Below are 22,649 nucleotides of genomic sequence, written 5' to 3'. Positions count from 1 at the left end.
TTTGTCATGACATGTCTGAATGTGACATGCACATTCAGTATAATGTGTTAACATTTCATTCGGTTTCTCTTATTCAGAGGGACTGTATCTGTGAACCACAGGACCCCCGCGTGCCGTATTCTCCTGTATTCTGCTGGTAGAGAGGGGTTCCTGTTGGCCGGGCGCGGTGGCTCATGCCTGTAATTCCAGCACTTTGGGAGGCCGAGGTGGGCAGATCACGAGGTCAGGAGATTGAGACCATCCTGGCTAACACGGTGAAACCCTGTCTCTACTAAAAATACAAAAAATTAGCCGGGCATGATGGCAGGTGCCTTTAGTCCCAGCTACTTGGGAGGCTGAGGCAGGAGAATGGTGTGAACCCGGGAGGCGGAGCTTGCAGTGAGCTGAGATGGCGCCACTGCACTCCAGCCTGGGCAACAGAGCGAGACTCCATCTCAAAAAAAAAAAAAAAATAATAATAATAATAATAATAAGAGAGACGGGCTCCTGTCCCCAGGAGTTGCAGCTGTGTGAATGGTACCTTCTTGCTTCTGGAGAAGCTCATCCACACCAGCACCTCATTCGATTCCCCATCAATTAGCCCAGAGAGGTGGGCGGCTTGCCCAGGACGCAGCCCATGGGCAGAACCGGAGTGGGGCTGGAGAGGGCCTCCTGCTCACTGGGCAGGTTACATCTTCACAGCCTTATGTTTTGCTTGTTAGGGTTCCTCCTCCTCTAGTTGGTGTGAAATAAGAGCTCCGTGATGAGTTGGAGCATTACTGCAGAAAACATAGCCCCATCTTTTCCCTGTGAGGAATGGGCATCCCACAGGTCTGAATTCCCTCTGGGGTCCTGGCTGCAGCTGTGGTTCAAGGTGGGCGCCGATTGGTTGCACCTAAGCCCTGGGAAGAGGAGGCTCTGCCACCGTCAGCAACACTGAGGACACACAAGGCTGAGGTGCCCTGATTTGGGGAACATTACCCTTAAGATACTGGTGTGATGTCATTCCACTTCACAGTGGGGGGCCCCAGCTTTCAGGCCAGCATTAAGGACAAGTGCCGTTGCCATGTGAAAAAGTTATTTTCCCAAACAATGAACAATCCTAGTGATGTCATAGGCCCTGCCAGAGGGCCCAAATCAAATCGGTTCTGGTGCTGGGGCAGCCTCCTGTAACACTATCCTGAGGGGATGACTCTTCCTGGGTTGGGGGCAGACAGCGGAGAGGCCAGGGGTCTTCAGGTGCGGCCCCTGCGTGTATCTATGTTCACATTTCAAAGTGGTTTTCACTCAGAGGAAGGTGGAGCTTAGCAAAGAATTGTGCAGATCAAGGAGCAGCAGAAATGGGGGCTTCCCCCTGCAGCAGCAGCCCATGGGTCAGAAGTGGGGCTGGCATCGGGGCAAGCCAGTGCATCCCAGGGTGGAAGGACTAAATGAGTGGCCACAGAACGGGGATCACTGGAGCAGGAGGTGGCCTCCCCCACGCGCCTTCATGCCTGGCTGAAATCTAATCCTCATTCTTGGGCCCTCATGTCACGGCCCAGGCCTGCCTTCCCAGCAGCCTGATGCAGTCAAGCTGTTCCCACTCTTCTCTCTTCCTCCAGAGGAAGGACCTTTGCCGATGAAGTCATGGGAATAAAAGCTCCCTCTGCTCCGAAAACAGTGGGACTGTGAAGTCAGCTTGTTGTGTGGCCTCCCGAGGCCCAGGTGGGCAGCCGTGGCTGTTTACTGGGCCTTGCAAGTCCATGACATCATCTAATTTGCAAATCATGTGATTATCCCCATTGCACAGATGAGGAAACTGAGGCTCAGATCTTGGGACTGGCCCAAGATCATGGAACCATCAAATGAAACCACATCCAGGTCTGGCCCCTACAACTTGAGGTCCGTTGCTCTGGAGAACCCACAGATTTAGTTCAATTCAGTGAGCATTTGTGCAGTTCCCGCAACGTGCCGGCACCAGGCCGAGCCCTCAGAATACACTGTGGCCTGCTGCATGGATGTGTGGGCAGTCTCGGGTCTCACGGGGGACAGTTCTTTCTCACTTCTGCCCAGAGGGTCTCTTGAGTTTTCTGCTAATTGTCTACATGGTTTTAATAGATTAATTAAAATAATCATCTTTAGCTCACCTCTCCATTGAATACAATGCCATTTTGGAAAGAATCACATTCTTAAATGTGACTGTGATCAAAATCACCTTGGCATCTGACAGAGTCATGATGGCTCCTGGGGTCTGTTCCAAAGAGGACACTTCCCCCATGGAGATTCCTCACTCTCAGTGACAGCCACACACCTGGCTGCCCTGCCACGTACCTGGTGCTGCAGAGCCTGGGAGAAGCAGCCACACTTCAGACCAAGCAGCTGGCACCACACCGGGCACTGGGGATGGATAGTACAGACATCTTTTCTGTGTATGTGGCTGTGCCCTCTCTCCTTAAGCCACTGGCACATTCTCCAGCCATACACGTGCTTTCAACTGGATCAACTGATGGCCCAACCAACTGGAGTAGTGGCCTGTATCTGTCTGTTTTCTTTCTATAAAGGAAAACTTGAGGCTGGGTAATTTATAAAGAAAAGAGGTTTATTTGGCTCACAGTTCCACAGGCTGTACAGGAAGCATGACACCAGCATCTGCTTCTGGCGAGGCCTCAGGAAGCTTCCCCTCATGGTGGCAGGGGAAGGGGAGCAGGTGTGTCACACAGAGGGAGCAAGGGAGAGCAGGGGAGGTGTCGGCTCTTTAACGATCAGCTCTGCGGGAGCACACCACCATTACTGCACCACGCCACGCCTGAGGGGTCCTCCCACCAGGCCCAGCTCCAACACCAGCGATCAGACTCTACATGACATTCGGAGGGGACAGATCTCCAAGCTATGTCACGGTCTACCTGACTACGGAAAACTGTCAGGTGACCAGTCCATTTAATTACAGTCACATGAGGGTGTCAATGGCCTGATTCCAGGAACCACTGTCCCTGCCTGAATAGAGAAGATGCTGGATGATAAAAGGGGCCTATCTGGCAGGTGTTGGGAAACTCAAGTCCAATGGAAGTGGCTGGAAGCATGCCTAGGCCCTGGCTTACCTGGGGACCCGAGGGAGCTGAGATAGAGTTGGCGGTGCTGGGCCTGGCTGAGGGCCCTGTGTGCCCACTGAAGGCTGAGGGGCCTTAGTTTACCCAGCATCTTCTGTGGCCAAGACAACACACAGCTACCTGGAGGACATGAGCACACGGGGCTGGGGAGGTGGGTTTCACTCGCACACCCCTGTGGGCTTTTGCACATGTTCCAAGGCTATGCGCTCCCCTTTCTAGAAGCCCCTATTAGCCTCAAGCCTTCTAATGAGTCCTTGCTGTCCTGGGATTTTGATGGTGGAAGGGGGTGCCTTGGCTGCCCTATGACTGTTGCTTGGTGAGTGCATTAATGTCCCTTCCTGCAAAGCTCTCAAGTGGGTGACGTGTGCCAGACATTCTGGCTGCCATCCTGGTGCCCTGGCCACCTTCTCCACCTGTTCTCTATCCCCAATTGGCCACTACAGCCTGTCAATGGCCTCTCTTCCTTCTGGGTTCTGATTGGGTTTGACCTGTAGGAGGCACTAGTGGGAGACAGGGGGCAGGCTGGACAGAGAGGGTAGATGGACTCTGCCACCTCCTCCCAGCTGGGCAACAGGGGTGCTGGCTGCATTCCCCTGCCAAGGCCCTCTCTCAGCAGCTCCCTGGAGTCTGTGTCTGCCCTTTCCCTTCCCCCAAGACAGAGGGGGTTGCGCTCCCCGCTGCTGCTGTCCTGGGACGCCTCTCCAGCCTCTGGGCTCCCTTCACTCTCCCCACAGCATGGGGAGAGGCCGTCGTGAAACTCTCCTTAGCCTCTCACCTCAATACCCAGCAGGCGCCCCTTTCCTCCTGGTGCCATGAAGGGTGCCATGGCCCCCTGAATCAGGAGCCCAGCTGATCGGCACCTCAAAGCTGGGAGCCAGGACCTGGAGAGGCCCACGCCCTCCACCCGTGGAGCGCCCATATTCCTGCAGGGTGTGCAGGGGTGGAGAGCAGGTCTTGCTCTGGCATGCCGCCCTTGTGGCTACTTTGTGATCAAAGTCAGCCTATTTTGACATTTCATGTCTTCAGTTGTATTTTTATTTATTTTAAAATATTCCTGCAGAAATGGTTTACATGGAGGCTTTGTTTTTAAACAGCCCTTTGGCTGACCTCCTTCCATCACTGTCTAGAAAACATTTCAGATTTCCACGTGGAAACAGAGCCCAGGGCCCCAGAAACCCTCACCCGTGCTTTATCCAATCCACCTGCCACCAAAGGTCTCCTCAGCTCTGGGCTCTTGTTCCTTTGGAAGCACCCAGTGGCCCCACTCTCTCTGGCCCTCCAGGGTCAGCTCACTTCTCCCACACCTTGTAATCCCAGCACTTTTGGAGGCTGAGGCGGGCGGATCACCTGAGGTCAGGAGTTCAACACCAGCCCAGTCAACATGGTGAAACCCTGTTTCTACTAAAAATACAAAAATTAGCCAGGCGTGGTGATGGGTGCCTGGAATCCCAGCTACTAGAGAGGCTGAGGCAGGAGAATCGCTTGAACCCAGGAGGTGGAGGTTGCAGTGAGATTGCACTCCAGTCTGGGTAACAAGAGGCAAAAAAAAAAAAAAAAAAAAAAAAAAAAAAAAAAAAAAATTGCTATGAGAGGCAGGTCTGGAAGCAAAGCAGATCCCTACCTATGGAAGCTCAAGAGACCCAGGGGTTCCTGTCCTTAGAACCCAAGGATGTCAGAGGCCCCTCTCGTCCCTAGGGGCAGGGGCTCTTCAAGGAGGAATCCATGGGCTGCTCCTGGAGAGGAAGCCTGGATCCAGTGGGAGACGGGAGCTGCTCAAGGCCTCTGCGGGGCAACACCAGGGCCTGTGCCTGGCCAGGCCTGACTCCTGACTTCTAGCCCCATGTCCTGGGGCAAAGCCTGTGACAGTAAGGACATGCCACTGGGCACCCAGGGAGTGTCCTTCATTGTCTCCTTAGCTCCAAAGGTGGGTGCCTCATTCAGGATGAGGGAGAAGCCACTTAGCCTGAGCCAGCCGGAGTCAGGCTGCGTGCTGCCAGGGGCCCATCAGATGCTACCCCTCACCCTCAGGAGGGTGCCACCAGTGCACCCAAGAATCATCCCCTGGTGGGAAATTCCATTCTGATGCAGAGCCTTTGTTCTGACACAAAGAGATGCAGCAGTCACTTCTGAGAGCAGGCTCTCCTGCTCACCTCCCTGGGACCCTCCGGCCCGCCCCACGCCCCGCCTCCCTCCTTCCTGGTTTCTCTGTGGGCGCTGCCCGCTGGGTGCAAGAGATGGTTGGGGCCTCCTTTGTCCACAGAAGCAGAAACAGCACCGACATGCAAAGGCTGAGTGGGGACCCAAAGCCCACACAGTCAGCCCCATGGGTGGCGGATGCTTGAAGCCCAGAGAGGGGAGGTGGCCTGCCATGGTTACACTGCTGTGAGCGACGCAGAAGCAGGCCCACGAGGCCCTGGTGCTGACCCCATCTCTGGGGCCTGCCTTCCCCAGCAGCCTCAGCTTTCTGGGACACTCCGTGTTCACCCTACATTCATGCAATTGCTCCAAAAGGCCCTGCAGGGCAGTAGTGGAGCTCACAAGCTCTGGGAATGCTGGCCCAGCCCCCGGCTCCTCTCTCTGAGGTCTCGGTAACCCCAGGGGCAGCAGAGCTTCCTGACCCTGTTATGCTGGTGTCCGACACTCAGGCCCTTATCACTGCTCAGCTCAGACTTTAGTGTGGTGGCCACAGAGACCAAAGCTGTGTACTCCGAGCCATGCTGTCTGATCACCCCTGGTGGCCCAAGCCCGGAAGGAATGGTAGCTCCAAGTGAAGAACTAAGCGAAAATGAAAGGGGGCCGTTCCACAGGGTGATGAGGGGCTGCTGGGGGGCCCTTTCCGGGGAGCCCAGCCCTGGCTTAGTGCTCCTGGGTGGAGCTGAAGGGCTGGGTCCACTTGGAGACATCCAGGAAGACGGTGGAGGCCCCGTGGTAGAGCCAGAGCCGGGGCAGGGCGCCGTGGCGGGTCCAGGTGTCCCGAACCGTATCATAGGCCTCCATCTCCACATGGTAGTCACCTTCCATGCCCTGCCAGCGGCCGCCCGTCACGTACAGTGCATCGCCCAGTGGCACCAGCGCGCCGTTCTCATGCAGGCTGTGCTGGGACTGCACCTGTACACGGTCAGCGGGTTAATGTCCCATGGTGGGAGCCGGAGAGCAGTGCTGAGGGTGCCCTCAGCAGGGTTGGGGGAGTGGCAGAGAGGACGGCCAGCCACCTGGCCCAGATCCCCTCCACGGCACGAGCACAGGGTCCCTGGGCAGCCCACCCCAGCCCCTCCAGCCTCCTCAGGCTCTTCTTTTGGTGGGGAGGCCCCTTCCCTCTCTGGCCCTCAGCGCTCGGGACGACAATTCCACCCCCTGCAGTCAGGGGGGCCCTGAGGCCTGAGCCCAAAGCTGCCTCCCAGGGAGGTCTGGGCTGACTCGAGGCCTCACTGAGGCTTCGCTGTCTCACAGGAGACACCCAGGAAGAGCCTAGCCCACCGTGGGCCCCCTCGCCTCACCCCTGCACCCCTGCTCAGTCTGTGGCCTTGGGAGTGGCCCCGGGAGGGATTGTGGGGTGAGGGCAGTGACTTTCCAGAGGCTGGAGAGAGCTGTGGCTTCAGGAAGAACCTGGGCGGGTGGGAAGCAGGAGGCCGGTCTGTGGTCTCCAGATGAAGACAGGGAAGAGATGAGGACCCAGGCCCGGAGAGGGTAAGGCAGAGTCCTGCTGTGCTGGGACCTGAGGCTGGGACAATGGCCTGGGCTGGAGGAAGGCCTGGCTGTGGCCCAGCTGAGAGGGCCCAGGCTGACACGCTGGCCTGGCAGAGCCCACCCTGCACCTGTCTCACCACTGTAATGGGGGCCCTGGGTCAGCTGAGCAGTGACGCCAGGGGACAGCTGTGGGCAGCAGGATTGCAGAGGTCCAGCTGTCACCAGGCCAGGAGCCTGCGGGGTGGCTGCAGGAGAGAGTGCCCCCTTCTCAGACTGCAGGGACTGGGAGTCTTGGGGCAGGTGGGCAGGCCCAGGGCATCTGGCTTGGTGCCAAGACCCACCCCCAACCTCCTGGGCACTGTCCCCTCCACCAGGGAGGCCTCCCAGAGGTCCACCTCCGGCCCCTTCCTCAGGGACTGATGGTCAAAGAGCAGGCCATGGTGGGATGGTGCTGAGGACAATAGGAAGGCCCCGGGGCTGGCAGCTCTCACCTCCCCTCAGCTCAGGAACCCCCTCCCTGACTTGGCCACCCTGAGGCAGAGGACGTCCTCCCTCCTGGTCCCTATAGCACCCTCCGTCTGAACCTGGTTTTTCTCCCTGAGAAGGAGGACAGGCCACTCCTCTGTAGGAAGCTGGGTGTGCAGGGACAGAGCACCAGTGGCCGGCAACCCCAAACCACGTTCTCCCACTGTCACTGTCTCCCCTATCCTCAAGGGGGCTCAGGCCAGGGCACTGTTGTCGCCTTGTAGCCTGGGGGGAATCTCAACCTGCACCACCCCCTTCGTTGTGGGCCCTCTGTGGGCACTCCAGCCTGTGCTGTCCCCTTCGCAGTGGGCCCTCTGTGGCACCCCATCCCTCACTTCCCAGGCTGGCTCTCTGATGTCAGGAGTCCCAGGCAGGGGCTCACATGTGGGGGGAGGGGGTGGCCCACCTTCTGCCACAGGTTGGCCCCGGGGTCGTACACGTAGACCTTCTTGGTGTTGTCCCCGATGAGGTAGAGCTCCCCGTGCAGTGCGGCGCAGCGCGGCGAGGACAGGTACTTGGGCAGGAAGGGTGAGGCGATCACACTCCACGCATCTGCGGGGGGCACAGGCACCGGCCACCATCACCAGGGTTGCCAGTGTGGGCACTGGCACTGGCACTGTCCCCCACTCTGAGGGACCCCAGACTCAGTGCCTCTCTGAACCTCAGTGAACTTGTCTGTGAAATGGGAGTAGGTTCCTGTGGTGCAGCTGGAAGGGACCCACACCTGCCTCTCACCCAGCCTTGATATTCCCCCTGGGGACAGTGACCCCTCACAAGGCTGCAGCATAGGTGAGGGGCCTGTGAAGGGTACAGGGATCCCTCAGGTCTCTCCCTGTTGGGGGTGCTTTGGCCTGGCTGCCACCCCACCCACCCCACCTGACTGGCTGGGGCCCCTCCCTGCCCAGCCCCCAACCCCGGGCCTGGTACCCAGGTGGGCCTTGCATGGACCCCGGGCCCAGCCAGTCTCTGGAGGGTCCTCACATCCACGCCTCAGAATGGAGCCCGCCACCATCTACACTGTCCCCACACCCACACTGCGAAACAGGGTCCGCCACCATCTACACTGTCCCCACACCCACACTGCGAAACAGGGTCCGCCACCATCTACACTGTCCCCACACCCACACTGCGAAACAGGGTCCGCCACCATCTACACTGTCCCCACACCCACACTGCGAAACAGGGTCCGCCACCATCTACACTGTCCCCACACCCACACTGCGAAACAGGGTCCGCCACCATCTACACTGTCCCCACACCCACACTGCGAAACAGGGTCCGCCACCATCTACACTGTCCCCACACCCACACTGCGAAACAGGGTCCGCCACCATCTACACTGTCCAGAGGGTGAAACAGGACTGGAGACCAGGGCCAGGGGTGGACGGCTCAGAGTTCAGGGAGGCTGAGCTGGGCCTCCAACTCTGGCACAGAGTCCAGAACCCAAGATGGTCCTCAGGGCCTTGGAGGTTGGGGGTCACCACTCCTGGTCCGTGAGGCCCTTTTGGGTAGAACCGTCAGGCAGCTGCCAGGTGCTGGGCTCAGTGCCCAGACCCAGCCCACTGCTGCCCTAAGGCCTGAGCAGGACAGATGTGCAGCTCGCCTCTGCGCTGGGACTCTGCGGAGGTGACGCAGTGGGTCCCCGACCCCTTGGGCCCTTGCCTTCCTCCGCATCCCCTCCTCTTTGTGAGAGGCTGCGGCCACCAGCTCTCTCCACCCCAGGCCCCGTCTATCCTCAGGAGCCCCCATCCTCGCCATCACTGCCAGCAGACTGTCGCCTGTCAGAGGGGCCTGTGGTCCTGTCCTCGGTCCCTGAGCCCCGCCCACCTGTGACAGGGTTGTAGCACTGCAGGGCCAGGGCGTTGTACTTGCAGGCGCTGGAGCCCACCAGGTAAAGCCGGCCCCGGCAGCCGGCGGCCGAGAAGTTGCTGACGTATTTGAGGGCTGGGCTGATGGGCGTCCAGCTGTCTGTGTAGGGGTCGTAGCTCTCCACCTCCACCACATCCAGGGTGGTGCCTGCGGGGTGAGGGCGGGGGCAGGTCAGGGCTGGGGAGGAGAGGGGAGGCCTGGAAACGCAGGGGCTGGGGCTTTGTAAAGCAGCAGGGACCACCGTGGTGGGAAGCGGGGTGGGCTCCCCATTTCGCAGATAGAGAAGCTGAGGCTCTGAGAGGCGCCGGCACCTCCCAAGGCCACCCCGCCAGGAAGTGGTGTAGGGGATGGACACTCGGGCCTAGAAATGCCCCACTCTGGGGCCGATGTTGCGGAACGGGGTGGCAGGGAGCAGTCAGGCTGCCCTCCCCCAGGCCCCTCATGTGCCAGGAGTCATTTCCTGGAGTGCTCTGAACTGGAATGGAGGATGCCAGCCCTGGGAGGGCAGGTTGCGAGACCCTGGAGCTGTAGGCAGCTCCCTCCCAGTCCCAGATACAGTCTGGGTGTGACAGTGATGAGGACGCCTCCTGGGGAGAGCAGGCCTTGGCCTGGGCCTCTGTGAGCACCTGGGGACCTCACAAGCCCTGGGCGCTTTCTGCTGTCTGGTTGGGGACACGGTAGCCACTGAGAGAAAGGGGACAGCTGGGACAGGTGGGGCATTAGAAGTGGCCTCAAGACCAGTTCATCACCTACAGAGCTTTTGGGCCACATGTGTTTTTTCTTTTCTTTTTCTTTTTTTTTGAAACAGGGTCTTGCCCTGTCACTGAGGCTGAAGTACAGTGGTGCGATAACAGCTCATTGCAGCCTCGACCTCTCAGACTCAGCCATCCTTCTACCTTGGCTGACACGTGACACCATGACTGCCTTTTTTTTTTTTTTTTTTTTTTTTTTTGAGATGGAGTCTCACCCTGTCACCCAGGCTGGAGTGTAATGGCTCGATCTCAGCTCACTGCAACCTCTGCCTCCCAGATTCAAACAATTCTCCTGCCTCAGCCTCCCGAGTAGCTGGGATTACACGTCCAGCGAATTTTTATATTTTTAGTAGAGATGGGGTTTCACCATGTTGGCCAGGCTGGTCTCGAACTCCTGACCTTGTGATCCGCCTGCCTTGGCCTCCCAAAGTGCTGAGATTACAGGCGTGAGCCACCGCGCCCGGCCTGGCTATTTTTTTTTTTTTTTTTATGGGCTGGGGGCAGTGGCTCCCTCTTGTAATCCCAGCACTTTGGGAGGCTGAGGTGGGTGGACCACTTGAGCCCAGGAGTCTGAGACCAGCCTGGTCAATATGGTGAAACCCCGTCGCTACAGAAAATACAAAACTTAGCTGGGCATGATGGCACGCACCTGTGGTCCCACCTACTCAGGAGGCTGAGGTGGGAAGATTGCTCGGACCTGGAAGATGGAGGTTGCAGAGAGCTGAGATCACTCCACTGCATTCCAGCCTGGGTGACAGAGCAAGACTGTCTCATAAATAAATAAATAAAAAATAAATAATTTTAAAAAGGGAGACAGGGTCTCTCTATGTTGCCCAGGCTTGTCTCAAACTCCTGGGTAACATAGAGAGACCCTGTCCTTCTCCAAGCAGTCCTCCTGCCTTGGCCCCGCCAAGTGCTGATATTACAGGAGTGAGCCACCACACCTGGCCACATTTTGTTTTTCGATGTTCCTTTAATCGGTGAAGGCAGGCCGGGCACGGTGGCTCACGCCTGTAATCCCAGCGCTTTGGGAGGCCGAGGCGGGCGGATCACAAGGTCAGGAGATCGAGACCACGGTGAAACCCCGTCTCTACTAAAAATACAAAAAATTAGCCGGGTGCGGTTGTGGGCGCCTGTAGTCCCAGCTACTCGGGAGGCTGAGGCAGGAGAATGGCGTGAACCCGGGAGGCGGAGCTTGCAGTGAGCCGAGATCGCGCCACTGCACTCCAGCCTGGGCGACAGAGTGAGACTCCGTCTCAAAAAAAAAAAAAAAAATCGGTGAAGGCTCCTGGGTGACTCCCTGCTGTAGCTGCAGGTGCTGGCGGGTGGGTGTGGCTGTCCCCACTGGTCCTTCCTGCAGGAAGCCCTCCTGGGGCCTGAGTCACCATCTTGCTGTCTCTGTCCCAGCACAGCAGAGGCACTGGGAGCTGGCCAGGGAGGACACCCGGGCTGTGGGTCTCGATGGCCCACCTGGTCAGGAGCCCTGGCCTATGGCTTGCCCACCCCACCAGACAGCGAGCCCTGAGGGTGGCACTGGGAGCAGCATCTCTGTGGTCTGTGAGGCCAGCATGGGGCTCTCTGTTGCTATTGCTGCAGGGAAGAGGGGCTAGAACCAGGCCCCAGGGAGGAATGGAGAGGAACGCCTCACCGCCGATCGCGTAGATCTCCCCATTGAGTGCCGCGCTGGCATGGTTGGTGCGGGCCTTCAGCATGGGCGCCACGGGCTTCCAGGCGGCCTCCTTCAGTGGGAAACACCAGGCCTGGGTGGTTGACCAGGTGTCTGTCTTGGTGCCCCGAGAGCCACCTGCCGGGAGAAGTTCTGTCTACATGGGTACCACCAGCCTGGGGTGCCAGGCCAATGGGGTCTGGGTACCAATGTCCAGGGGCCTCCTCCCATGCCAGGCCATGATCTCCAGTGTGGTGAGCCAGGGGTGGGACCAGCGTAGCACAGTCGAGCTGTGTGACTGCACAGGCCCCTCTATCCCCCATAAACAGGGATGACAAGATCAGTGGTTTCAAGCCCCCATCAGCGGAAGCTTGTCCCCTCACAAATCTTACAAGGAACCCCAATTTCTTTTTTTTTTTTTTTTTTGAGATGGAGTCTCGCTCTGTCACCCAGGCTGGAGGGAATCCCAATTTCTAAGATAGGAAAGAACAAAGTGACCCCTGCATCACATGACTCCTTCTGGGGACCAAGACGGACATCTGGTCAACCACCCAGGCCTGGGGCTTCTCACTGAAGGAGGCCACCTGGAACCTCGTGGCGTCCACAGCAGCCACGCCAGCGTGGCACTTAGCGGGGAGGTCTGGAGCTTCCCCTGAAGGAGCTGTGCGATGCAGGGGTGGGCCCGCGCCAGCCTGTGTACAGGAGCAGCTCCCGGCTCCCACGAGTGACCATGGATTTTAAATGTCCTTGTTTTCACATGCATGGAAAGGCCTCGACAAGCCTTGACTAACCATCAGAGACCCCACTCAGCGCGGGGAGTTGCACTGAGCCCGGTGCTTGGCTGGGCAGGGCATCCCTGGAAGGGTCCCTGAGCTGCCTACCTGTGACATAGATGTTGTTGTTCAGGGCCGCCAGGGAGAAACCCCACTTGTGGTAGTCGGGGAAGTCTGGAAGCGCCATCCACCTCTCTGGCAGAAGGAGAGAGGCAGAAGGGTCAGGCTGCCAGGCTCCCTGCTGGGGCGGTCCCCACTACCCCTTCCCAGGTGCCTTTCCGTGCACCAGGTGCAGAAATGCCCCTCTCACTGGTGGGGAAAGGGAAGGGCAGGGGGACACTGGTGCAGGGGCCCAGGGGGTCCTGGGTGCTCTGGCTTAATGCGTCCCCCCACCCCCTCCACAGAGCCTGGCACTCAGAGTGGACACAGGATAGCCCCCTGGAGAAGCAGGAAGGCTTTGGAGGCCGGGGTCTCACCTTGACCCTGCAGTTGACCCCACTGACCCCAAATGGACCATTCAGCCCCTGGGGCTGGCCTGTCGGTTAGATGTGGTGTGGGTTAAGTGGCCTGATCTGTGGGTGTCACTAGTGTGTGATAACACCAATAGCATGCCTTCCTCCCTCCCTCCCTTCCTTCCTTGCACCCTCCCTGCCCTCCAGGCAGCCAGGCACATACAGGGGATCAGGCACAAGCCTTGCAGCAGGCAGAGCGGGTCCAAATCCCAGCTGTCGTGCCCCAGCTGTGTGTCCTTGGGCAAAGCCCAGCCTCAGTTTCCTTGCTGTAGGGTGGGACTGACCCCTGTCTCCCAGGAGCTATGGGGACCCTCATGGGACTGCTCACTGATGGCGGCTATTAGGATGATTGCTGCTAGTGTTGTGGGGTGGGGCAGAGTGATATGCCCAAGTCAGGCCTGCCTCTCAGAGCTACAAGAGGTAAACTGAGGCAAGAGATGCGAAAATGCTTTGGAAAATCAAGACAATAACTGTGGAAATGGTAAAGTCCTATAAATGGACATATTTTGGGTGTTTGTGGAAGAGCCCCAGGCCTTCGGGACGTCCCCTGGGAAGACTCTGTTTACTGTTTATGACCATTTTTGGGAGATGCGGAATTCCAGGCCTCCCTGGGAGCACAGCCTGGCACTGTGGGCAGGGACCGTGTCCCTGTGACTCATGGCTCTGTCACCCCAGGGAGGGGGTTGCCCAGCCATCAACAGGCCCTTCCTGCCAGCACCCCGCCTCCCGGCCGGGTCTGAGACAGCTGCTCCCTCCTGACGCCAGCCCCAGACCCCTCTCATCAGCCCCTGACCCGAACAGCTGGCCTCGGGCTTCCTGGAGTCTGCCAGCCTCTGACGCCAAGGAGATGGTTGGCGACCTGCCTGGTGGCCCCATGACACCAGCCAGCCTGCATCAGCCCTTCCCAGAGCACCTCCCGGGGCCAGTGCAGGGGCCTCCAGAACTGCTGCGGGGCCCTCATGCCTCCTTTCCCGCCAAATGGCAGACCTGGCCTCAGTGCCCACTTCAGGGCTTCCTACAACTGAGGAAACAGCAGGAGCCCATTTCACAGATGAGGAAGCTGAGGCTCAGAGAGGTGAGGTCACCTGTTTGAGGGCTGGGATTACAACCCCATTTGGGCTGACCCAGAAGCTGAGCTCTCACTCCTCCAGCTGCCTGCACCCCTTTACTCCCCACCCCGCTCTCCCCTTGGGGTCTCGATTCCCCCGGCAGGTGCACTGAGCGGGGGGCATGGGGAGGAGGCAGCGGCCAGGCCGCCCACTCCACAGAGTGCAGTCTGGGCCGTGGAGCCCTGTACACCAGTCCCAGAGCCTAAAAGGGACCAGAGTCCTGGGCTCTGGTTGCAGAGAAAGGAAACAGCAGTGCCCCCCAGCTTTCCTCCTCACTGGGGTGTCACAGGCTCCTCTGCAGCCCCCAGGTGAGGCCCACCCAGGCATGCCCCTCACAGTGGCCTCACACAGCTCCTGGTCCTCTGCGAGCCTCAGTCGCTCCACCTGCAAGGTGGACACAGCGGCTCTCGCCAGACCGAGGGATGGCAGGTGGGCCCAGACGCGGGAGGGGTACTTACTGGCCTTGCTGTTGTAGAAGGCAAAGTTTCCAAGGCGGGGAGTGGGCTCCTCACCTGCCTCATCCTCCTCCAGCGCCCGCCCGCCCACCACCACCAGGACCTCCTCCAGCTTCTGCCGGAGGGCGAGTGGTGCCTGTGGGGTGGGAGGCCAGGGTCAGGGCAACGGCAAAGTCTCCCCATGCCCTGAGCCCCCGTATGCCCTGGGCAGGCCTCAGCATGTGTGTGCATGTGTGCATGTGTGTTGCTGGAGATGGTGTGTGCCCGAGTGCACAAGCTGCTCGCTCCTTGCACCACGTGCCTTTCAGGGGCATTCCTGAACCACCTTCAGAACCAGCCCCACAGCAGGTACGCAGCGCCATGCATGAGCTTCTCCCCATCCCCGCTCCCTGGGTGGCCTCCAGCAGGCGGCACAAGGGTGTCCCAGCTCAGTGGGAATCGCTGGCTGTCTTAGGAATGGCCGGTAAGCAGTCGCTGCCTAGGGCTCCCAGAACCCCAGGCTCCCCAACAGCCACCCGCCCTGGCCCCCATATGGAACCCCCAGATCTCCCACTGCCAGGAGTTAGAATACTAGGTGACTGCCTACTGGCAAGGCTCTGAAGCCAGCTCCAGAAGGAGGCCAGGTGCTCTGTGACTGGCTGGAATCCAGTGGGGACAGGGGTTAGGGGTTAGCCCACTACTCACTCCACCCTTGGCCTGAGGACCATCAGCCTGAGCCACTCTTTGTCCTCGGATTTGGCTCTAAAGGAGTGCCCTGGAGCAAGGCCCCTAAACAGGGTGTCTGGCAGCTGACCGCGCAGCCACTCCCAGACCTGTCACTCCATCATGACCTGCCGTGCCCGCCAGGCCCACTGCCAGCACAAACAGGAAGTAGCACCCCATAAAAGCTCCGGTAGACTGCCAGGCCTGTCTGTGCCTCCTTGCCTGTGCATAAGCTGCACCACCTTCCTGGATGGTTTTCCCCTCTTTTTCTCCCTGTGAGCTCCTATCCCTCCTCTAAGGCCCAGCTCACATGCTGCCTCCTCCAGAAAGCACTCCCTGACTGCCAGCCCCTCCCAGAATGCATCCTGGGCATATATTTGGCCCTTCCACACTGCCTGTTTCCAGGCTTGTCCCACTGAGCTGCAGGCTCCTTCAGGACAGGGTCAGATCTTACCACTTCTACATTCCCCTGCCCCTTGCACCCAGGGTATGACACGCACACAGGCACGATCTGCACTTGAGGGGTGAATGGTGATGTCCTTATAGGGAACTGGCCCAAAACAAGGAGCATTGCAAGGTCAGTGTACCTTGGAATGTTCACTCCTTACTCTGTCCTGATTCAGGTGGGGTTTCTGGGGCTCTCCTCCCTGCTTCCCAGGAATGGGGGCCTCCCAGCTGCTTACTCACCCCATCATGGCCCTGGGACAGGGCTGCCCGGCATGCCTCTGACTCCTGGATCAGGGGCTCTGTGGCCAGCAGTTGTTGCACGCAGGGCCTGGGCACGGCGTCCAGGTGCACTAGGCTGAGCAGCTCAGGCAGGTGGGAGGCTCGGGCCTGTGGGTCATGGCGCACCCAGCGCAGCAGGGCCTCAAGTCGGCTTTGCTCTGGCTGCACCTGCAGCAGGTCACTGGCCAGACAAGTGACCAGCCGGTCTCGAGGAAGCTGCAGGAACTCGTCCTCACGTGCCACAGCCTCAAAATTCTCTCGCAGGAAGGCCCAGGCCTTGGCAGCCACGCCCAGCAGCCCTTGCTGCTCCCCAAACTCACAGATGCCCAGGCAGTTGGCAGCATCCAGTTGCTGCTGCAGGTAGCGGCCGCAGACCTTCTGCACCGAGGGGAAGTGCAGGCGCGCAGCCGTGCGTGTCAGTGCCTCCACGTTGCCCTGGGTGATGGTCAGCCGGCCTGTGTACACGAAGTCCACCAGTTGCCCCACCACAGCTGGCTCCACGTCCCGCAGCTCCACGCGCGCAGAGAAGCTCTCGGCAAAGTCACCCGCAAACATGGCATGGAAGTAGGGGCTGCTGAGTGCCAGGAGGCCACGGTGGCATGGCAGCTCCCGGCCGCCCACCAGCAGTGTGACATCAGCCAGCTTGGGCTGAGAGCGCAGCCGCTGCAGGCCCTCCAGCATGTCCTGGGCATGCGAGGGCAGGTGGAAATCCAGGTCATCCACGTTCCGCACCATGATGCTGTGCCCACGGGACCCTCAGCAGCCCACCCACTCAAGGGAAGAAGTGCGTGGAGCCGCCCGAGCTCCTAGGAGAGAAGACAGCAGGGTCAGCCAAGTGGGGATGGTCTCATCCTCCTGAGTGACTCATCCAGTCTGCCCATCAGCCCTTTCCATCCCTTGATAAACACAGGATGAGCATCGACCATGTGTCAATCACTTCACTCTCCATCTGCCTCAAGCCACCCCCAGAACCCTGTAAGGTAGGGCAGGAGTCATTCCTGTTTTCAGTGAGGAAATTGAGGTTCGGAGGGGTGGGAGACCTACCCATGGCCAGGCATTCGGGGCAGAACAGGGCTGGCAAGAGAACCCATGCCCTGGGTCTCGTCCACAACCCTGGGCTACACTGAGCCCACCCCCAGGGGCCCCGGAGGCACCCAGACTCCCAGAGGTGTCCTCTGTCCCAGATCCCACACTGCTGGGGAGGCCATTTGGGGGCTGCAGCAGCTCCTGCTCCCGTGGTGCTCCCAGGCACCAGGCCACGTGCCAAACATGCAGAGAAGCTGTGCATTCACCACTCAGCCCCACAACAGTCCTGGAGGGTGGGTGTAATCATTGCTCCTTTTACAGCTGGGGAGACTGAGGCACAGAACCTTTCAGTCACTTGCCCAAGATCACACATCTAGGAAGTGGTGAAGCTGGAATTTGAACTCAGAGCTAGGCTTGGGGGCCCAGGCTCTGAACCCTGCATTCCACGTGGCCTGCTGGAGGTTGCTAAACAGAAACGGCCAGCCAAAGGCAGCGTTCTGGAGGGTTTCGCATCACCACTCTCCTATGGTTGAAGTCAGCAAGGCTGCTTACAGGCTCACGTAATTATACGCATGTGGTTTATGTCCTTCTGGTATTGCACCCTAAGACAAACGTCCCTAGGAGAGATCAAGTCTGTGCACAAGCCTTTGACCCGGGTCACCCCAGGGCGAAAGGCTGCACAGCGGAGGGGCCGTTCGCCCGCTAGGGGGCGCCTCGCGGAGCCATCCCGGGCAAGAGAGGCGGCCGCGCGTCCACAGGTACAAAATGCGTGGGAACGCCAGCAGCACGGAAATGACAAAGCTCAGCTGGAGAACCAGGAGGCCAAGAGTCTGGCCGCGCAGTCACGGTGCAGGTGCAGGCAGTGGGAGCTAGGGCTCCCCGACTTCCCGACCCGGATGCCACCTCTTGACCCCAGAGCGGGGAAGCACCTGGGAGCCCACAGGGCCTCACAGACCAACCCGGGCTCGCGCACAGGGCAGCTCAGGCGGCCGGAGGCCCCACGCCCCAGCATCCCGGCCAGTACTCGAAATACCCAACCAACACTGCAGGCATGGGGGTCCTGCCTGGCCCCTCCCTAGGAGGCCCTGGCCCCCATGAAGGCGGTTCTGCCCTTCCTGGGCAGCTGAGAGATGAGCTGGGGCCTGAGTAGGCGATGGGGCTGTCCCTGGGCCACCGCCTGCAGGCGTCACATTCCCGTCATTGTTGTGCTCCCTTGGGCCAGCTGCTGCTGGGGCGATGGGCCGGCAGGCGTAAGCGCCCCCACTTTCCCTGGGGGCCTCAGGGGTGCCTGCTGACACTTGTCACCCTGCAGTCCCTGCATGGATCAGGGGCTTCCTGAGGGTCTCAGAGCCTCACCCCAGTGCCTGCCCAGGCCTGGAGTGAGGAAGCTGAGTGGGCAGGACAATAAAAAGCCTGAGCCCAGCAAGGCTGGCGACTGTGGCCGAGTGGCCCTGGCTGCCATCCGAGGGGTGGCCCAGCCTCCCCCTCCCACCTCTCCAGCTGGAACAGAGGGAATCCTGTCTCCTGAGCCCCCACCCTGAGGAGCCTGGCTTGGCCGCTGGCAGGGGCCAGGGGGCGTCTCCGAAGCACTCGGCTGTGATCCCGGCCTCCAGGGCCTAACCCATCCTCCCCGCTGCCCCCTGCTGGGCCCCCCTGCCCTCTCTGCTGTCCCCTGCCCCAGAGCCCCCTGGATCCTACCTCTCACTCGGCCTGGACCTTGAAGCTGAGAACAGAGATCCGAGAGCAGGACTGCCTAGCTGGCAGCCTGGGGACACGGAGGCCTGCAGGGCGGGGCAGGGCGAGGCTGGTGGCCCCGGGGGAGGTATTTTTAGCCTCTGTCTGGAGGGTGGCGGGAGGGTCAGGTGGTGAGGGCTGGGCTGGTGGGGGAAGGAGCGAGATGCCGGCTCCTCGGTGACTGTCAGCTCAGAAAGCCCATCGAGGCCTTCCAGGGACTCGTGGCCTAGGACAGACATCAGGAAGGGCTCCAGGGCAAGCACAGGTGAAAGCTGTGGCGGTGGGGCTGGCTGGTGGGGGCAGGGGTGCAGCTTCCCCACCTGTTTCCTCATCTACAAGGTGGGGACAGTGGAGCCTGTCGTGGGGGCCTGGGGTGGCAGAGAGCCTCAGCCCAGGGCCAGGACACCGACAGGTGCTGCCCTCGCTGTTGATGTCAGTGGCACCTATGTGTCCTCTTGTTTTGCTGTCACGTGGGAAAACGTGATTATCATGAATAAGCACAGCTGGTTAGCAGAGGCTTTCCAAGCTGGGAGTCCATGGCAGCGGTGAGGGAACTTTGCCCAGAGAGGGGAGGTGCCACCCTCAGGTGCCCCACCCAGCTAGCGCAGGTAGGAGAGACGCTGGGGCTCCTTGCCCTGCTACCCCACGGCCTTGGCCTCGGGGCTGCCCAGGGCGGCTAAGAAACAGGGTCATCTAAAAATACAGCAGCGGACTCTCAGCTTCCTGTCCAGCGCTTGGTTCACAGTAGTCGCAGGGGGAAGCCCTCACGCCTGGGACTGAACTGGGCTCAGAACCACAGGCCCTGACCAAGGGCAGGTGGGTTGAGTTGGGAGCCGAGGAGGCCACTGGACATTTCCCACACCAGTGGCCAGAGCAGAGCTTTGAGGCTGAGGAGCTTCAGGTGCATGGGAGAGAAGCCCTCAGCACTCAGCCCTCAGCCCTCAACCCTCAACCCATCGGCCACGTGGGTCTGACCAGTATGACCATTTCCAGGTGTGCTGCGACCTAGAGGAGGTGGGGAGTGTTGGGTCTGGCTGTGGCCTCTTGATGCTACTAGGGATTGTCCTAATGCTCTTACAGACCAGAGAGGCCCAGGTGGCCCCCAGGGAGACAGAACCCCACTCCTGCTCCTGAGACGCACACAGCCTGTGGAGGGGAAGCTCACCCACAAATTACTGCCAAGTCTGCAAGGTGCCCTGAGGGTTACCTTCCATAGGGGTTCCCTGAGTCCATGCTTCCTCTACAGCCCAGCCTGGCCCAGCCATAGCCCAGTCCAGCCCAGCCACAGCCCAGTTCAGCTCAGCCATAACCCAGTCCAGTTCAGCCACAGCCCAGCCATAGCCCAGTCCAGCCCAGTCATAGCCCAGCCATAGCCCAGCCATAGCCCAATTATAGCCCAGCCCAGCTCAGCCATAGCCCAGCCATAGCCCAGCCTGGCCCCCGCCCCTGCTGTTTCCCCTGCTCCTGTCCCATACTGTCCCGGGATTTTCCCCCTGGCCTTGGACATCAGCCTCACGTTGGGTGGGGGACGCTTATGGAAGACCCCAACTCTCGCTGTGCCCAGGACCACTATGGGGTGGGCGCTGGAGTGCTGGGTTTCCCCACCGTCCCCGCTGTTTGCAGGCGGAACATGCAGGGTTAATGCGGTCCCAGCTCGGGCTGGAGGAAATGAGGACAGGGGATTCTGATGACAGGCTGCTGTCACGGGGAGCTGGCTCTGCTCGGGGAACAGCACTGCTTGCCAAATGTGGAGGCCTCACAGCAGCCGTCGTGGGGCTCGGAGTCCCAGCACCTCAGATGACAGGTCAGTTTGGGAAACTCAACACCGGGGGCGCAAAACAGATCCTCATCAACAGATTGCTACTGAGTGGTGCAGTTTTTAAAAATACACCACTTGTTTCTTTTTATGAGGATAAAAATAACACAAGTTCCTTTTGGAAAACAGAAAAATAAAAAGCAGAAAATGTCACCAGTAAAAGATCATTTGCCATTAACGTGCTTCCAGCTCTTTCCTATTGTCAAAATGAGCCTGCCGGTGCGTGTGGGTCAGCGCCCTTTCCTCACACCTTGTTAGATTGTGGGCGTTTCTGATGGGATCAGCACTGAAAGATTTTCTGTTTTTGCCAGGTGCGGTGGCTCACGCCTATAATCCTAGCACTTTGGGAGGCTGAGGCGGGTGGATCACCTGAGGTCAGGAATTCTAGACCAGCCTGGTCAACAGAGTGAAACCCCATCTCTACTAAAAATACAAAAAGTTAGCCAGGAGTGGCGGTGCACACCTATAGTCCCAGCTACTCGGGAGACTGAGGCAGGAGAATTGCTTGAACCTGGGAGGCAGAGGTTGCAGTGAGCCGAGATCGTGCCACTGCACTCCAGCCTGGGTGACACAGCAAGAGTCTGTCTCAAAAACAAAAAAGATTTTCAATTTCATCTCAATAGGATGACATCGCACTTTGTGAAGCTGGGAGTGGTAACCTCCTCCTGTTCATGGACGTTCAGGCTGTTTTCCATTTAGGACTATTACAACGAAGGTGGCATCACCTGTGTGACTATTCCCTCAGAATAGATTCTGAGCGTGAAATCACCAAGTTAAAATGTGTGAGGCCGGGTGCAGTGGCTCACGCCTGTAATCCCAGCACTCTGGGAGGCCAAGGCAGGCAGATCCCTTGAGGTCGGGAATTTGAGACCATCCTGGCCAACATGGTGAAACCCCGTCCCTACTAAAAATACAAAAAGATTAGCTGGGCGTGGTGGTGCATACCTGTAATCCCAGCTACTCCGGAGGCTGAGGCAGGAGAATCACTTGAACCCGGGAGGCGGAGGTTGCAGTGAGCCAAGATCGCACCACTGCACTCCAGCCTGGGTGATAGAGCAAGACTCCATCTCAAAAAATAAAATAAAATAAATAAAAAACTGTGTCAGTGAGCTCCCCTCTGCTAGGCCGGGGGCCTTTCAGCTGTGAGGATGTCCCAGGCCGGGTCCGCATGTCAGTCTGCCCGCCTCTCGGGGGCCTTACAGCCCTGCACAGCACCTCTCATCCATCTGGGGTGATTTGGGGCCTGGGTTCCATCAGGCTGTCCTTGTTTCCCTTTCACCAGCACTCTCACCTGTCAGATGGCCGCTCCTTCCCTGCGGACTGGCTGCGGCACCACTTTCTGTGTGTTCGCTGTTGGGATTTGTTGATTCTTGGGTTAAACCACCTTGTTTGACGGCATATCGCGCTGTAATGAGGACGTCTTCTATCTGCGATGGAAGCCCCTGCTGCCCTGCCGCATTAGTGATCTCACACCGCATCATCAACTGCCCCGAAATCCAATGTCCTGGAACAGCACACACGCGTCGTCTCTCCGTTTCTCCTCGGGAGCGCGTGCGTGGGGTGGCTGCACCTCAGGATGTCTCAGGAGGGTCCCACGACGTGCTCAGTCCAACTGCAGTCATCGGAAGGCTGGCCTGGGGCGGGAGGGTCTGCGGGCTGTGAGCTGGAGAACCCATTGCCCCCACGGGTCCCTCTGTAGAGCTACTCCCAACACAAGGCGGCTGCTTCCCCGAAATAAGGCGAGCAGCAGAGATGGAGCCGTGACGCCTTTCGCAGCCCACTCAGAAGTGATGTCTGCAACTTCATCCTATTCTGGGGTACCCTGGGTGGAACGGGGCTGCATGCTGTGACCACCCGGAGGCAGGGGTTGCTGGGGGCCTTCGTGCAGGCTGGCCTCCATGGCAGGCTTCATTCATTTCTTCTTTTAAATGGCCTTCAGAGGCATTAATTCACAGGCATTAATTTTCTTTTTTTTGAGATGGAGTCTTGCTCTATCACTAGGCTGGAGTGCAGTGGTGCGATCTCTGATCACTGCAACCTCTGCCTCCTGGGTTCAAACAATTCTCCTGCGTCAGCTTCCCGAATAGCTGGGATTACAGGCACCCACCACCACACCCAGCTAATTTTCGTATTTTTAGTAGAGGCGGGGCTTCACCATGTTGGCCAGGATGGTCCCGATCTCTTGACCTCGTGATCCAACTGCCTTGGCCTCCCAAAGTGCTGGGATTACAG

At 59.2% G+C, this 22,649-nt stretch overlaps 1 protein-coding gene and 1 long non-coding RNA gene across 6 annotated transcripts; one reads left to right on the top strand and one right to left on the bottom strand.

Annotated features, from left to right (window-relative positions):
- Window positions 1-2,536: 2,536 nt before the first annotated feature.
- Window positions 2,537-21,825, bottom strand: KLHL30 (kelch like family member 30). 5 transcript variants are annotated; one of them, XM_065526348.2, is made up of 8 exons: window positions 21,709-21,825; window positions 15,803-16,647; window positions 14,417-14,549; window positions 12,446-12,532; window positions 11,547-11,702; window positions 9,105-9,293; window positions 7,684-7,829; window positions 2,537-6,173 (listed from the first exon to the last, which is right to left on the bottom strand). In XM_065526348.2, exons 2-8 carry the CDS (start codon window positions 16,574-16,576, stop codon window positions 5,922-5,924), a joined length of 1,737 nt encoding a protein of 578 aa, XP_065382420.1. In that variant the 5' UTR covers window positions 16,577-16,647; window positions 21,709-21,825; the 3' UTR covers window positions 2,537-5,921. The 5 variants fall into 5 exon arrangements, with proteins under 5 accessions (XP_065382420.1, XP_005574836.1, XP_005574838.1 ...); XM_005574779.4 differs by lacking the exon at window positions 21,709-21,825 and adding an exon at window positions 18,566-18,646; XM_045368032.2 differs by lacking the exons at window positions 2,537-6,173; window positions 21,709-21,825 and adding exons at window positions 6,842-6,997; window positions 18,566-18,646.
- LOC102138003 (uncharacterized) lies at window positions 18,735-22,516 on the top strand. The gene is made up of 3 exons (XR_012421635.1): window positions 18,735-18,866; window positions 20,225-20,405; window positions 21,700-22,516. It is a non-coding gene; the product is annotated as an uncharacterized lncRNA (long non-coding RNA).
- The last annotated feature ends 133 nt before the right edge of the window (window positions 22,517-22,649 follow it).

The sequence above is a fragment of the Macaca fascicularis genome, chromosome 12 (assembly GCF_037993035.2).
Source record: "Macaca fascicularis isolate 582-1 chromosome 12, T2T-MFA8v1.1".
NCBI classification, from domain to species: Eukaryota; Metazoa; Chordata; class Mammalia; order Primates; family Cercopithecidae; genus Macaca; species Macaca fascicularis.
Note: the sequence above shows the minus strand (reverse complement) of the source record. Positions and strands in the feature narration are given on the sequence as shown.

Excerpts from the sequence above, each read along its gene's own strand:
- KLHL30 (XM_065526348.2), bottom strand. The coding sequence starts at position 16,576 with ATGGTGCGGAACGTGGATGACCTGGATTTCCACCTGCCCTCGCATGCC. Across the intron at positions 14,550-15,802 it reads TGTCCCAGGGCCATGATGGG|GCACCACTCGCCCTCCGGCA; the intron begins GTGAGTAAGCAG and ends CCCACCCCACAG. Across the intron at positions 11,703-12,445 it reads CAACAACATCTATGTCACAG|GTGGCTCTCGGGGCACCAAG; the intron begins GTAGGCAGCTCA and ends TTCTCCCGGCAG.